Source organism: Tenebrio molitor, chromosome 6 (genome assembly GCF_963966145.1).
Source record: "Tenebrio molitor chromosome 6, icTenMoli1.1, whole genome shotgun sequence".
Classification (NCBI taxonomy): domain Eukaryota; kingdom Metazoa; phylum Arthropoda; class Insecta; order Coleoptera; family Tenebrionidae; genus Tenebrio; species Tenebrio molitor.
The window spans coordinates 19,934,348-19,952,298 of NC_091051.1; the positions used below are offsets into that span (position 1 = coordinate 19,934,348).

Sequence of the window (17,951 nt, forward strand, 5' to 3'; positions counted from 1 at the left end):
TAAAAATGTATATGTTCAACATAGACATTATTTAATGTGCAAAAAACAGCCACACAATTTACTATAAAATTAAAATTTTTGTTGAGTGTATTTACAGAAATATTAGCGTCACTGTCAAAATTGACATGGGACTTCTTACATTATTTTCACTATAGTAGACAGATTTCCACTACCGCCAGTATCGCCACCTATCGGCGATACTTGTCTCACTTATGTTATGAGGCTTGCGGCACATTCAACTATGTCACCAACTGCGATGCCTTATCTTATCTAAAATAAGAAGTTTTGGCCAAAAATTGTGAATCGAAAAAAAGTTTTGAACTTTTACTTTTAGTGTTGCACTCAAATGATAATAAACAAGATACCAACGAATCAAGAATTCACATTGCTGGAAAATTTCATAACAAATTGCAAATTGGTATATGCTCCGAAGTGTTTTGTAAAGATGGAAGCTTGATACTTTTCCGGGGTTGTCTCGTCATGTCTATGTGTTCTAGTAAAAGTTATGCGTGGAATTTGAAAATGAGCGAAAGAAAACATGCCCTTAAATCATCATCAGTACAGATGAATGTCGTCATTGAGTGAAGGCCTTTTAGATGCTCGAGGAGAATTATTATAAGAGCGTAGATCTTGCAAAGAAACTAATTTCAAGAAAGACACATTTACTCCGAACTTTGAGGACCAATAGAAAAGGAAATCTTACCGATCAAAATCTGATCTGTTTTGACGATTAAGAAGTAAAAACCTTCATTGATTCGACTGATATTCAGATACATATTTAGGAATCTTCACAGTTTTTTTTTTTTTGTTTTCCTCTATTTTAACTTTAACTGTCCTTATTTTAGTAGATATTTACTAAATTTACTTTATGCAACTTTATGTTTATTGCAGGAACATCCTGTATCACAAATGAGTAATAACGTACTAATCAAAGAAAGCAGGAACACGCAAGTTCTTATCTAATACGATGACATTCTCAAATTTTGCATAAACTGTCACAGTACAGAAACTCTACACCATATTCCAGCAAATATATATTAGTTTCGTGTGTTAAGTTTGTTAATTTAAATCTTTATATACATGGTCTACATTTAAAAGGTACGATAATTCTCTTATGGTAATTTTATCCTTAACATAAATACAGGTCTCATTTTGAGCAATGAAATTGCTTTCTGAAGAAAAACCGAATATTTTTTTTAACTCTTTTTATTCACTGCATTAGCTTCAATTGAGGTCTAGAATCTGGATTACAGTTTATTAAATTTTTTTATTTCAGTCGTCAGCGCAAAGATCAATAAATTTTCAAGAATATTCGATTTACTATTTAGTTTTGAGTAGTGCTAATATTCGAGGTACTGACCTAACAGTCACCTTGCTTAGGCTGAAGGGGCACTTTTTACCTTTGATTATTATTGTTGCTAAACTACCAGGCTAATCAATGAATCAATCACCTTTAACTCAAATTTCCATAATTTTCACGAAAAACTTCTATAAAAATTTTTTTTGTCTATGACTTCTTCTCATCACCAATTACCGGTTTTTTTCAAAATTTTTTTCAGAATCACCTGTATATTAGATTTTTTTACTGCAGCCATAATATGTATTTAACATAAGTAGGTTTTTATGCTTCACAAGATAGTCACCAATACTTACATATTTTGATTTATTTTTAAATAGTGGTACATTTCTGCGTATGGTAACAAAAATTTAAGGAAACTTTGTTATAAATGAAGATAAGAAAACCACTATCTGGTACATAAAGGTGATTCATCTAAAGGGGAAAAACAAGTCGATAATGAATATCTTTTTTTTTTCTTTAAATAACTTTTCCTAACATTTTTATATCCTATTTGATATAGCGTAATGAGTCAACATCCTGAATGACATAATTTTTTAAACATATACTAATATATTACATTTAAAGGAAAAAAGAACATTCTTAATAAAATTGTTAGTGAAGATTATCCCATTTAACTGTTTACGTAGTCTTCTTTTACATTAGCTTCTATTTAAGAGACACAAAAAAGTTCACCCTTGTACACTAAACAACTTTTATTTGATTAGTTTTTTGTGTTAGATTATGTTTTTTTTTCAGATTCAATGTGATAACTGCAGATAAAATTTTATAAAGTAAAGAGAGCTTAGTAGAAAATGACACCAGCATTCGTTTTATTACTTCTTGCAATAATTCCTCCTATGATATCATGTGGATGCATACAGTCGTACATGTCAATATGTGATAATTTTCACGATGTTCAAATCAACGAAGATTTGGAAAATTGGGATGAATTGTTGATAGGATCGCAAAGATCCAAGTTGAAATCGATGAGTTTCAAGGATATACCTATGGAAAAATTAAAAAAACTAAAATCTCTGATAATCCTTCGAAGAATCAATCATTTGATACAATTACCGGAAGGTGCTGTCCCATGTGCTCCTTTTATTATTCTTGATTCACTAAATCTTTATGGAAACAAACTAAAAATTATCGAAACATCCAGTTTTCCGAAAATATTCATTCATAACTTACGCCTGGTCCACAACGAAATTGAACAAATAAAAGTTGGTGCATTAGAAAAACACAAAATTGTATATTTGGACCTTTCTGATAATTTACTAGAACGTGTACTTAAAGGAGCACTTCCTCTGACTAGCCGAATAAAATCTATCACAATCAAAAACAACAAATTAATCGAAATCCAACCAGGAAGTTTCCCGTCTAGTCTACAAGCCCTAAATTTACATAAAAATAAGCTTCATCATATGAGTGATGTCTTAGAAAACTTGAAAAATCTTAGAGAACTTATTTTAAGTAGCAATAAACTTAAATTTATACCAAAGATAAATCACTTGATACGTCTAACAATTCTTGATTTCTCGTTTAATGAAATTACCACCATCGAAAGAGGAATTTTTGAGGAAATAAAACAAATGGAAGTACTGAATCTAAGTCACAACAAAATTAGTAATCCCAATGATGTGTACCACCTGCCAGTACCAATTGACCAACGACTTACAATTTCCCTTGCGTTGAATCAACTTAAGAGTGTGAATTTAACAAATGCTTATTTGACAAATATCACTCTTGTTCTGTATGGAAATCCGTGGGACTGTACTGACTGGAAGTTGAGAAAAGAGGATTTAATGATGCATGAAAGTGATTGTGGTTTAAATTATTATTTGAGTGGAGAAGTGCCACATTGTGTCGACTATCCAGTTAAACAATTAGGTTTCAAAAGAGAAATTAAGTCCTTTCATTCAACGATTAAACGAAATTCACACTTGATTGGCTGTGGCTTAGAACCAAACAAATATAATTCCAAATGTTCTTATAACAGGTTGTCATAATTTATGTTTTTGATAGTAGGTATTTTGAATAACCTTTCTTATTACCTGTTTTGTTTTTTATAAAACTATAAGGCACAACTATTAGAATTTACATCTCTTTTCAATTGTAGCAGATGTAAGATATTTGTATCGATATTTTAGTTGATTAAATAAAAATGAAAACCCACATTTTATTTTTTTTATTATTTCCTCCAAGATCAAGAAAGCAGAAATATAGTTCTTGGTGAAATTTTTGACTGAACATAATTTGCACTTGAAATTTACATCAACCTTTTGAATTTACTCTCACAGAAAGTTTTATTTTATTGCAAAAATACATGGCCTAATGATAAAAAAAGGAGGCAGACAATTTGAAGTATTATTATAATTTTGAGAATGATTTTTTTTTTAATCGAAATAGTTGTATATTGATAATAATGTATAAGTATAATATTTAGAAATAATGAGAAGTTGTTTTACAAAAATTTAACAGATAATAAAACTCAAACTAATAATGGTACACCAAATATAAACGAAATTAAAGAATTCTGGTCAAACATATGGTCAAATGAAGTTCAATTTAATAATCAGGCAGAATGGATTCCTCATTTAGCAAATGATATACCAGATAGTAATAATCGACATCATATTCAAATTAGCCTTGAAATTTTAGTTAAAAATATTAATAGTTCACATAATTGGAAATCCCCTGGAGGTGACCAAATTCATAACTTTTGGTTAAAAAAATTTACTTGTATTCATAAATGCTTACTTGATCACTTTAACGGATTTATTAGGGAACCTAACACATTTCCAGAGTTTTTGGCCCATGGTATAATATATCTGAAACCAAAAGATTCCGATACTAAGAATCCATCAAAATATAGGCCAATCACATGTCTACCTACAATTTATAAAATTATGACATCTTGCATTAAAGTAATAATTTACGACCATTGTCAAAAATTAAATATACTTAATGAAGAACAAAAAGGTTGTATTAAAGAGTGTTTTGGTTGTAAAGAACAACTCATAATAGATACGGTAATAATGGAACAAGCTGGAAAAAATAATAGAAATATTTATACCGCATTCATAGACTAAAAAAAAGCCTATGATTCAGTACCACATTCATGGTTAATTAAAATTCTTAAAATTTATAAAATTAATTTGGATTTGATTAACTTTTTATCTCATGTTATGACATTTTGGAGAACTACTTTAAATTTATCAATAAACAATACTAAATTAAAATCCGAGCCTATTCAAATTAAACGGGGAATTTATCAAGGAGATTCTTTAAGTCCTTTATGGTTTTGTCTAGCCATTAATCCTTTGACAAATCTATTAAATAGCACTGGATATGGTTTCAATATTAGACTTAATAATACCACACTATCCAAATTAAATCACCTTCTTTATATGGATGACATAAAACTTTATGCATCAAAAAAGAATCACATTTTATCTTTACTAACAATAACTGAAAATTTCTCAAATGATATTGGAATGAGTTTTGGTACTGATAAGTGTAAAATGCAATCAATATGTCGCGGTCATTACGAACATTTAGAATATATAACTTAAGAAGGAGAAATCATTAAAAATTTAAATAAAGGAGAATTTTATAAATATTTAGGTATTAATCAATCAAATCATATTCAACATTCAATTATAAAAGAAAATTTAGAAAAGCAATTTTATTTAAGAATTAAATCTATTTTAAAATCAAAATTAAACGGTAATAATTTAATTAAAGCAGTTAATACATATGCTGTTCCATTACTGACCTATTCTTTCGGTGTTATAAAATGGTCCAAAACTAATTTACAGAACATAAACATTAAAACTAGAGTTCTTTTTACCAAATTTAGTAAACACCATCCTAAATCTGCTATTGAAAGATTTAATTTACCACGCGAAAACGGTGGTAGGGGTTTTTCAAATCTAGAAGTACTGCTAAAAAATCAAATTGCTTCACTAAAAAATTATTTCCTCAATAGAGCTCGTGATAACACCTTTTTTAATGGTTTGGTTTCAGCCGATAAAGACTACACACCTTTAAATTTAAGTGATAATATAATTTCAGATATTGTTAAGCCAAATATACCTGACACTATAGCAAATATAAAACAGAAGTCTTTACATGGGAGATACTTTAAAGAACTGGAACAACCAGAAGTTAATATTCAGGCCGCTCATGCATGGCTTAAGAAATCAAATATTCACCCTGAGACGGAGGGTTTTATATTTGCAATACAAGATCGTGTTATAGATACAAGAAATTATAAAAAACACATATGCGGTTTACAATCGATAATTGATAAATGTAGGATTTGCGGAACTGAAGGGGAAACAATTGAACACATCATTTCTTCTTGCACCGTTTTGGCTCAAAGCGAATATAAAAAACGTCACGATATATTCGCTAAAATTATACACATGAATTTAGCTGTTAAATTCAATTTATTAAAGAATACACAACCACATTATAGTTATACACCAGAAAGTTGTTTGGAAAATGACAGTTACAAGTTATATTTTGATAGAACAATTTTAACTGACATTCATATTAAGCATAACAGACCAGACATTATAATTTTAAATAAAAAAAAGCAAGCATATCTTTTAGATATAGCTGTTCCAAATTCACATAATATAACACAGACATATAACACAAAAATTAATAAATATTTAGAGCTGTCCGTTGCTATGAGAAATCTTTGGTGTTTAGAAAACATTTCGATTTTACCACTTGTAATTTCAGCAACGGGAATAGTACCGCAATCTCTTTTTAAAAATTTAAAAATTCTGGATTTAGATAACACATTGGTAGTTGAAATTCAAACAGGTATATTATTATACTCATGTCACATCGTGAGGAAGTTCCTTAACATTGACACAGAACATAATACACAACAAAGTCAAAATGCGGAGGCGAGACGCCGGTAATTATGTTGATAAGCACTGCACTATTACTTGATAGTAATATCCGTAATAGTGTATGTACTCCGGCAAAATTGCCGTGCCGCCGGGTGGAGGTGGGATAGTTTATATGATATGTAAACTAAATTTTTAAATTTTCTTTAATGCTACAATATTTGCCGTGTTTTAATTTTTCGGCTGAAAGAGCAGCGGAACCTGATTTTTTTGAACAACCATCTAAATGTGTTGCAGCCAAGGTATCCACACATGTTACATCCCAAACAAGTGTTCTACCACGTTTCCAAGGAATTAAAGTAACCCCATCTGGTCTTTTACCATCTTCACGAAGCAATCCGTAAGGTTCAATAATACAAGGAATGTTGACTGAAGAGAAGGTACGCTTTAAAATATCATTTAAGACACTGTGGCGCGGAATTCTACCAGCACTTTTTAAACACGAAAGACCATGATGACCCCATTTATCCACCTGAGAGCCACAAATGCAAATGTGTGGATGACAGATTTCAGATCCAATTCTAAGAGCAACAGCTATTTGAAGTGTTTGACGGTCCAATAAAGTACCAAGGTTAGAAGATGGTAGAGCTTTCGATTCGATTTTGCGTTCTTCAGAAACATGAGGAGATAGGAATAATTCACATTTAGAGTAATTCAATGATAATCCAATTTTTTCAAATTCAACTATAATGGTTTCCAGGTCTTTTAATACACTTTCAGCTGAACCTCCTAAAGCGCCATCATCCAGATACCAAACATTAAAGTGCGACGAAAGTCTTTCAATGGTCGGGTGAATTGATAAGCTGAATATAGCAGGACCAAGGGGGTCGCCTTGTTGACAACCAACTTGGGAATAAATTAAACTTCCATTGTAAATCAGATATGAAGGAGAAGAGTAACATTGCCATAAATAAGGATAAATCAGAGGAATCTTGTTGTTAACCATTAACAGCAGAGAGTCACGTTCAACAGAATTAAAAGCATTTTTAACGTCAATCTTCAAAAAAACTTCGGCTGAATAGTTTGTTAAATATGATCTTACGGAATGTACAGCTGCTTCGCAACCACTTCTGGTACCGAAACCAAGTTGTTTTGGTTTAAGATAATTTGAAATCTCTCCAGAAAGATAATAACATCCTAATTTCGATGCAAGGCGTCTAAAAGTGGATCCAATAACAATTGGGCGTATTCCACCATCTTTCTTAGACAGAGCGCATAAAGAAACTCCATAGATAAAAGGTGCAAAATTCGAAATTATTTTCCCAGAGAACATAAAATTGCATAAACGCGTTATCTCAGACAGCAAACGTTGGCCAGCATCACATGAACTTTTACCAATTAAATCTTTTAGATGTTGTGGTCTTATCCCATCTAAACCAGCTGAAGAACCATTCGGAAAAGACATTATGGCCTTAAAAACTTTATCTTCAGAAACAGATAAATAATCAACATTTTCATTTGGTGCCTCAGGTAGATGAAGTGTTCTAGAAGGAGGAGGATGTTTTTCTTCTAATTGAGCAAAAGTGTCTGAGTTGTTTGCTGCAAAAACATCAGACGAAGAAAGTAAACGAATAGCTCCACGGATGTCACCATCACTAATTTTATTCTCTGCTGTTTTGTAAACGGAAAATTTTGAATTCTTTTTTTAAATAAATGTATTAGGAACTTCATAATGAGAGATGTTTTCCTTTACTTTTGAAGTCAAAGATTTATCCTTTAAATTTTTAGTTGAAATATTCAAAATCCTATAAGAAAATAGAAAAAGTTCTTCCCAACCATTAATCGTATTAAGGTTAACACAAGCATTTATCACGGAAGATAGTTTGTTTGCAACTCGCACTAATCTCCGCAAAAATATTTTTCGAAATTTGCACAATACGAGTACAAAGGAGTTATCAAATCGATTCGATTCAGTTCTTTTCGATACTGACACAATTCAAATTTTGCAATTTGAATTTTGGACAAAAATACTTTTCTTCAGACATTCATAACAAATTATTTAAAAAATGTTAAGAAATCAAGTAGAAGATTGAGTAGACTGAGGAATTAATGTAGCTGTTTTGGAAAGCGTTACTATGAGTATGACTAATATAAACAACGCTGTGAACAAAATCCAAAACTTCTTTGTAGAATTATTCGTCTGTCAACCCGTTATAATTTAGATAGATTTAGTATGTTTTGCAATTATGTACCAGTACAGTTCCTTGATTAAACCTTATTTATACACTTCAGTTTTCAATATGTTAGAATTTCAAATGATTTAGCTACAGTCTGTTCCATTTAAGAATGCAGAAGATATCGCTTCGAATGGAGAACGTTTCACACTGGCGAACGCGGCAAATTTGAGAACATACATTCCAAGCAAAATTAACAAAAAAAAGTTTTAAAGGAACTTACGGTAGTGGTATTCTAATAACAAAATTATAGTTTAATGATGTGTTTGATACAAAAGCTCGATCCGTTTGACATTAATAACCAAAAAATCGATAAAAAATAAAAATTTGACAGTAGTTATCAAAAATCGAGCATTGCCTTGGTGTAAACTCGTCTCTCATTTTGACCAATCAATGACGGGAAAATAGTCCGTATGCTATTCTATACTGCATACTTAAATGGAATAGACTGTACTTTATCTGCCGCTCGTGAGCTCATCAGATGCCATGGCAATGAAGTGACGGTTTAGCATTATGAATCTAGCAGTATAATGTCATATTTTACTGACGTTTCTTCTCAATTTTCAAATAGTTAAATCACGTTTTTGGTTAGAATTTTTTTTTCAAGAAATGTTTCTGCAATAATTTTTTTAGCTGCTAGGTTTAGGTATGTGTTTCGGGTTATATTATTTTCTAAGAAAGTCTCAACAATCAGTTAGGTATGTTGCTAACACTTTTTTTTATTAAATTGCTCTTAGACGAGGAAAAATCATTCGAAACATTTGATGCACGATAATTGTCTGTAAAAGTTATCTTTCATATTTTGTTTTTTGTGCACATTTTCCTTATTTCTAAGATCAAAAACTTGATTATTAGGTATCTCTGCATTATGTATATTTTCCAATAGTAAATATTGCTGGAACACCCTGTATTATAAATGAGTAATATCCCCGCTAATCTAGGATGCGGAAACGCGCACATTCTTATCTGATAATTCTTGTGTTAGGGACGTTTTCATAATATTTTAAATGTCACAGAATATCTTTATATCCGGCGTAACTATCACACTGTAGTCGAGCAAACGCTTCTTGTGTTGAGACATTTCAGTGAATCTGCATTTAGTGAAAATTAGGATTGATTTTCCTGACTGGATATATTTTCTTTTCAATTTGCATAAAAAGGTAACGTATTTAATTTTCTTTTATTTTGTTAGTAAGGACTTGCAAATATTTATTCCCTTAAATTGAAATTAATGAAAAGTAGATTTAATTTGCTTAAAAAAAATCATTTACAGGGTGTCTCAAAATTAGCGAATTCCGAATTCAGAGCGTGGTAGGGAAGGACCCAGTGGAGCTCGAAAAATACTTAGAAAAAAATCACTCTTCCTGAAGAAAATATAAGCACTTTAATTTTGTTCAATGCATAGCAGCCTTCATATTCACGGCGACAACATACTATTCTGGGTACGTTGCCGTTCCATTTTTAAGAAAAATTACAAAAATTTAAGATTTTTTTACTCCAAAGTAAATCTATTTTTCAAAAAATTGTTTTACGTTATTATTTTTCACAATCATCTACACCATAAATAACAATAAACACTGAGCTTTTCGGCCTGTATTTGAAGAAAACTCACTTCAAAGAGTGCACCTTCAGACCAATGTATCTTTGTGGGGGGTCTCGATTTTTTTTTTTAATTTCCATATTTGGACTACTGAAGTGATCCCCTACAACGCTCTGAATTCGGAATTCGCGAATTTTGAGACACCCTGTATAATAAAATAGGTCCAATTATAAAGTATTTCACAAAACTAGCATTTTCGTTATATTATTATATTTAATTTTCAAGTCTAAATATAGAAAATTTGATTGCATATAATGATTTCTTAATCGATTGTGGTTTTTATTGATAACAAAACCGCTACATATCACATAAAGTGATTCTTCTATGAGGAAAAAACACTAATTCCAAATAATGATTTATTTTCTGATGAGGACATGGTGATAGTGTAAAATTTGTTTCTATTTGGTGGAGTTTTCTAATCTTCTCTTTCAAGTGGTTAACATTTGCTATTAACCAATCATTATTATTTCCGTTTCTTGCTTTATGTATCAAACAAATTTTATTGTCATAACTCCTTGTGCGTTTTTGATATTGTGTGCAGCAACGTTACAAATATAGTTATATTTTTTCAGGTACAATTCAACGTGGAAAGTACATATAAAAGTGACTGTGATAGCTCTGCGACTATAGATACAACGACTTAAAAACACAATGTTACCAGTACATTTATTAGTTCTCCTAATTATGGTTCCAATAATAGCAAGTAGATGTCAAACATCATACGTCACAATGTGTAATAATTTCGCCGATATAGCAAATCATGATGACATAGAAAACTGCAGCGAATTAATCATAGGATCAAATAAAATGGGTCGATCGTCTAAATTAAAATCAGTCAGTTTTAGTGACATAGCTTTAGATAGGTTAAAAAAAATAAAAATTCTGATCATAATTCAAAAAATAAATCATTTGAAACAAATACCCGAAGACGCTACCTATTGTGATCAGTTTGTTCAACTCGATTTATTAAGTCTGTATCGAAACGAGCTGAAAATAATTGAAAGACTAACTTTTCCAAAATATTTTGTTAGGAAAATGAGTTTGATCAAGAATAAAATCGAACGAATAGAAGTCGGTGCATTTGAGCATCACAGGATTGTAGATCTTGATCTGTCTAATAATTACCTAAGAAATGTACACAAAGGGGCACTTCCGTTGACTGCCTTTACAAAAACTATCACAATTAGAAAGAACAGGCTCACTAAAATCGAGCCTGGTAGTTTTCCGTCCAGTTTGCAAACACTGAACTTGAATAGAAATCAGCTCACAAATTTAAGCGGTGTTTTAGACGATTTAAAGGACCTCAGGGAACTCACAGTGAGCCATAATTTTCTGGAAGTTATACCGGAGATGAGGCATTTGGTGAATTTAATAATTCTTGATCTCTCATTTAATGAAATTACTGCCATCGAAGAAGGAGTTTTTGAGGGACTAAATCAAATGGAAGTATTAGATTTGACTTTCAACCATATTGTCAGCCCCAGTGCTTTGCAATACCTTCCAGTGTCAATTGATCGACACCTTACAGCCTCCCTTGCATTAAACAATTTGAGAAATGTCGATCTGACGAATGTTCGTTTGAGTGATGTCACTCTTGTTCTGTATGGAAATCCGTGGAACTGCACCGAATGGATGTTCGTAAAAAATGACGTAATGAAATATGAGAGCGAATGTGGTTTGAGATTCTATTCGAGTGGGCAAACCCCTTATTGTCTCGACTATTCAAATAAAACTAAGTCCGAGATAACACGTCATCAGATTTTTTTTCTTATATCAATCAAACGAAATTCACATTTGATTGGTTGCCAATTAGCGCCGAAAAAGTATAGTTCAATATGTTCACATCGTTAATAGTTATACTAAAAACTTGTACAAAGAGACCTAAGTAAAATAAAGGAATAAGCTAAAAGTGTTTTATTTTTGGGGTCAACAGCAATTTTTCTTAGGTATGGATTATTGCAAAACTTAATCGTTCATTTGGAATCCACTAGAGAATCTTTCAGTTGGTTGAAAATGAAGTGATTTTTTTTCATTGTACGAAAAAATGGAAAGAACCTAAAATGTCACTGAACGGTCGTTGCTTAGCAACGTCATAGGTGCTGCCATCATAATTTCGATAAACATAAATGTATTTATTGTTTTCAACTGTCATAAATTCTCATTTTTCTCCTTTGTAAGCTGCCTCTTAACTGCCCTAAATCAAAATGAGCAGATAACGAACCGTTGCCCTAGACAACACATTCAACGTTACATTTCTGACAGGTCTTGAAAAATTTGTCAAACCTGTCAAAAGCAAATGCGAAACCATTTTTAAAAGATTTGGAAGCTTCAGGGACGTCGTTTCAAACAATAAAATTTTGTATCCAACTCGTTTCTGGGCAAATTGGGCTTTTCTAATTGCCCTCGAGGCCTTAAAACCCTCGCTACGCTCGTGTTTTAATCTTGTCCCTCGGACAATTAGAAAAGCCCAATTTACACAGAAACTCGTTGCATAAATAACTATTGTGGGCGGAGTTAATTTACAGCACATGTGCGTAAAGAAGCCTTTACTAGAGGGGTTGTTGGTGCCATTTTCGCTATTTACACTAGCGGTCGTAGGAAAAAGTTCTTAAAATGTTGAAACAGATATCTCAAGATGCTGAACATTTTTTAAATAATTATGTATTAATTTCTATATTTTCCATACGTGTGTGATCAATATAGTATATTAATATTTCTGAATGGCAATTTAAAGATACAAAATAGTAAATAAAACCGCTGTAAGTAACAAATAATTATAACAAATTGTCTCCAATCAGATACCGCCTTCAGAAAGGTCATCGAAAAATGTCAGATGTTATCAAAATAATATTACGTCGTTGTAGTTAGAATTTGTACATTCAGTCGTGATGTGTGTATTGTCAAGGAGCTTATCAATTTGGTTCTGTTTTGTTGTGGTTTTTCCGCTGTCTACCTGCAAGTGTAGACAATCATACATGACAATATGTGATAATTATGAAGATATTATAAATTATGACAAAGCCGACGATTTTAGTGACTTGGTCGTAGGTTCCAGTGAAGTTAAAAAGAAAGAACTAATTTCAATCGATTTGTTCGCTTTGACAGCTCTCGAAAACTTAAAAATTTTGGTGATTATTGGTCAAGCGGATCGATTACGACCAAAATATGACGGCTCTGTTTACACAAAAAAATTAAATTTTATCAGTTTATATGGGAACAACTTAAGACAGATTCACAAGGGTCACTTGCCTACACTTCACGCAAGAAAACTGAGTTTGGTTAATAATAATATTGAAATGATAGAGGGAGGTGCTTTCGAAGAGCACAGTATAGAAGATTTAGATCTTTCTGATAATTTATTAGAAAGTATTGATGGTAAAGTTCTATCATCAATGAAAGAAACCAAAGTCATCACCATTAGAAATAATCAACTGTCATATATAGAAATATGTAGTTTCCCGTCTGGTTTAAAAGTTCTCAATTTAGATCAGAACAAATTAGAATACATTCAAGAACACGTCTTTGAGAATTTAAAGAATCTGGAAAGACTTACTTTGAGCTACAACAAGTTGGTAATCATTCCAAATATAAGCTACCTGAAACGGTTGCACATCCTGGACTTGTCTTTTAATAGTATCGTCACCGTTGCTCCAAACGATCTCTTTGATTCACTTACAGAATTACAATCAGTGGATCTAAGTCATAATAAGATTAAAGATCCAAGGATCATTCATCGTTTTGTCTTCGGTGACACACGACCATATTTAAGAGTATCATTAGCTTTCAATCATTTGAGAACACTCCATGTAGCAAAGAGGATTTATTTACAAGAAAAGACTTTTATCTTATACGGAAATCCTTGGGATTGTGCAGAAATAAAGGTCATGGAAAAAGTTTTGATTTGTCATGAGAGTCGCTGTGGGTTGGAGTTTTATTCCAGCGGTAAAACTCCAGTTTGTATTAATTATAGTTGGAAGAGAAAGGTTGATTTGTCAAATTATACTGAAGAAAGGGAAATTCATCGATTCCAAGATTCGATTAAAACAAATGCAGAATTAATTGATTGTGATTTGCTGGAAAATTTACCAAAGCAGAAACGTGTTGCCCCAAGAATTCCCTTGTGTGACGACAGTGAGGAAATCGATTTTCGGGTTTCTCTGCTTCAGGATAGAATTGAAAATATTTTAGACTAAACTTGTTGTATATCTTTAAAAAATTCTTATTAAGGTTCCTTGCTGTATTTTTTGTTTTATTTAGAGTACATTATCCAAAAGAATATGCTTTCATTTTCCAGTCCTTTGACGTTTTATCTTTTTAAATTTTTGCCATGCTATTACAGTCACCTGATACTTCTTACTACGTCAACTCAGATAAAATTAAACCAGTAAGTGTAGATTCTGTTTAGGGGAAAATTTAAGTAAGGTTACAACGCTGTCAAAATGTGTTAAATGTAGATTTGAGAAGAAGGTTGGTCTTACTTAAATATTTTATGTAATGTCATTCAAAACTTTAGGTAAAACATCAAAATTCTAACAATTATGTTATCAGATTTATGCGAGGAATGTTAAAAAAAATCTATTTAAATACCAAATCTTATAGTGATTTATTTGAAAAAAATACAAATTCAAATTAGATTCCTTATTAAAGTTATTAACCTTATACAGTGTGCAACAAAATGATTATCATCTGGTTAGCTTTGGAATTTTTTCACATGTACATTTTCGTGCACCGTACTATTCCGGACACAGAATCTTGCCCAACATTTTTTAGACATTTCAAAAAAAAAGATGTATGTAAACCAAGCATTAGTGTCATTAATAAATGACAATTATTAAAAATCACTTTGAAGTTTTTCTTGTGACATCAAAAAAGCAGGGAAATGGCATTATCGAGTGAAAAGTTGGGTTATATTCAATAAGGCCAGTTCACACCTATTTGTCAGTTAAATGTCATTTGTGGCCAAGATTCCGTGTCCGGAATAGTACTCTTTTTGAAGTGACCTTGAAGTTCTGTCAATAAATGTATACCATGCAAGAAAACACTTTCATTACTGAGGGGTATTTCCAATCTCATCCCTTCGCAATAAATTACATTTGGAATTTTGATGTAATGATGTATATGTATTTTGGGGTACTGCCTGTAGAATGGCACATCGTATTTTTACAAGGGTAATGTAAAGGTAACTAGATGAAGATGTTTTTGTTCCACACTGTATAAAAAATTATACTTAATTGCTGTGGAAAAATGTGATAAAATAACATCCAGAAACTAGATAAAATACGTTAATGATTGTGATTTAAAAAAAATATATTTGTATGGAAAATTTAAATTTCTCTTTAGGTAACACACCCAAAACCAGTGGGATATAACCAGTAATATTTCCGGGGCGCTAAACTGCACTTGGACTTTGCGGCAGTTTTCCTAACACTATCATGAAATATGTCAACATCCATTTTCCACATGCTACTACTAAAAATATAAAATTCCGAGTGATAATTAATACAATAGGGTGTGTTTCCAGTAGAAAGTAAATCTGAATCACATTTATTCTCGTACCCTTTTAGCTGTTTCTTTAAGTCAAACCATGTGTCACAATCCCAAGGGTTTCCATGCAAGATTATAGTCTTCTTTTCCAGTGGTACATTTTTCAAATTAAGGTTGCGCAAATGATTCAAGGCCAGCGATATTTCTAAAGTCGGCTGTTTCTCCGGAACATGAAGCTTACTCAAAATTGAACTGTCATAAATTTTGTTGTTGCTTAAATCCAGGGCTTGTAACTTGGCCATACTTGCAAATGTTCCACTTTTGATTGAACTGATGGCATTGGAAGAGATGTCAAACACCACCAAATCTTTTAAATGGCTTATGTTAGGAATCTCATTGAATTTGTTATGACTTAGGGTGAGTTCTTGCAGATTTACTAATCCCTCGAGGATTTCCTTTTGCAAGTACCTGAGCTTATTCCTATCCAAATTTAAAGATTGCAGACTAGCTGGAAAACTTCCAGGTTCAATATGCGTCAGTTTGTTATTTTTAATTGTGACAATTTTGGTTACGCTAGTCATAGGCAAAGCTTCACTTTCGATAACTTCCATTGCATTGTCGGATAAATCAATATTTTCCACTTTATGATGTGTGAAAGATCCACCCTTGATAGCCTCAATTTTGTTGTTAACTAGACTGAATTTCACCATTGGGAAAACTGGGAAGTGGTATTCTTCGATAGTTTTCAGTTCGTTCCCGTACATGCCAAAGTACTTCAACGGACTTCTGTTATAACTACATTCAAAAGCATAACTCATTTCTATTTGATTTATTGCTCGGATAATAATTAAAATCGACAGTTTGTTGTAACTTTGAATTTGCAAAGCTTTCATTAGATGGACCGACGTCATATTTCCTTGTTCCGAACCAATAATCACCTCACTTAAACTTTCTTTGTCCACGTAATTTTTTAAATCATCGAAATTGTCACATATTGTCATGTAAGATTGTCTGCACTCACACGAAATAGTAAAAATGGTAGACACGATCACTGAAAGGAGTAGTTCGATTTTTACAGTGAACAACATTATTACGAGCCGTCGACGTCAATACTGACTTCTCTTCTCCTAACTTTTTAATAAACTGGAAATTATCGTGCGATGGTGGCCTTCACGTCATGCACATAGTGCAGCATCCTTTTCTCGCTACAGTAAGTTATGCAATCCGTCTGCGTGCAAAAAACGTAATATACATATGTATACAGGGTGATTTATAATAGGTGAAAAAACTTTCACATCGTGTTCGAGAAGTCATTTTAAGAAAAAACTGTTAGATAAATACAGATCCTATTTTGTTTATTTACAGAACTGTATCAGATTTAAATTACATTGAAATAATTGTTAAAGAACAACTTTTGATTTTTAATTTTTTTTATCTGATATTGTAATGACTACATTCAGTACTGTATATGGTTTTTCCTCGTATACAAGGTGCCCCAAAATTCGCGGAACAGCTTAGCTGTACGTTGTTAAGTAGGTAGGCATTAAAATATCAGGTAAAACTAAATGTGGCAACATTTAAAAACATTGGATTTGTCCCAATAATTTGAAAATATATATATTTTTTTGTATCTATGGAAATTAGAAAAAACAATCAAGGCCATGTTGTCATATGTTATGCAACACAAAATAGCAAAAGCTCAAATTGCTAGATACCACGTTTAACGTTTTACAAATAAGGAATCAATGTAGTTTAATTTAAAAGTCAAAATGACATTTTGTTCTCTATGTAAGGTATTAAGAAGAAATATTGGAAGAAATCAAGGTTAGACAGAAACGTTAGAAAGAGCCCTATTTGGGTATCTTTGAGAGTAAACACGTGCAGGTTGAACACCATTTTTACGGCACTCACCAAGGATCAGAATCATGTCTGTTTTTTCATCGTTTGAATACATGATAAAATAGCGTAAACACTGACCTACGATTTTTTAAAATTATGTCAGACTCCAAAATTAAGTCAAGGCGCTGTTTTAAACTGTATTTTGTGTTGCATAACATAGTATTACTTTGATTTTAATCAAAATTGGTCTCTTTATGGCAGTCGTGGTTACTCATGCCATAAAGAGGCCAATTTACACAGGAACGAGTTGAATACGACGTTTTTGTTTGTTCTACGAGCCTCTTAAAGGCTTAAATTTTTTAAAATTAGCATGACGTTTCGTTTTGACAAGTTCACACAGAAGAAAATTCTCAAATTCTGACAGTGTCGAACAAAAAAAAAAATTACTTCTGGGGTCGGTTCGAGAGTCAATAATGACGCCTTCTGAGACTAGTAGTGAAAAATAGTACATTAAGTATAAACAACGGTATTGACAATGTACCGATCGAAGACAATTGTTTGGAGGAGTAGCGCAGCGACGACTCCAA

At 31.9% G+C, this 17,951-nt stretch overlaps 3 protein-coding genes across 12 annotated transcripts in view; 1 reads left to right on the forward strand and 2 right to left on the reverse strand.

Annotated features, from left to right (window-relative positions):
- The window catches only part of LOC138133433 (uncharacterized), a 201,597-nt gene that overhangs the window by 7,509 nt on the left and 176,137 nt on the right, over positions 1 to 17,951 (reverse strand). The window lies entirely within an intron of this gene.
- LOC138133437 (carboxypeptidase N subunit 2-like) lies at positions 781 to 3,516 on the forward strand. The gene is made up of 2 exons (XM_069051353.1): positions 781 to 1,098; positions 2,096 to 3,516. Exon 2 carries the CDS (start codon positions 2,152 to 2,154, stop codon positions 3,346 to 3,348), a length of 1,197 nt encoding a protein of 398 aa, XP_068907454.1. The 5' UTR covers positions 781 to 1,098; positions 2,096 to 2,151; the 3' UTR covers positions 3,349 to 3,516.
- Positions 14,626 to 16,678, reverse strand: LOC138133435 (leucine-rich repeat-containing protein 4C-like). Its single transcript, XM_069051351.1, has one exon. The coding sequence runs from the start codon at positions 16,611 to 16,613 to the stop codon at positions 15,378 to 15,380; it is 1,236 nt and encodes a 411-aa protein (XP_068907452.1). The 5' UTR covers positions 16,614 to 16,678; the 3' UTR covers positions 14,626 to 15,377.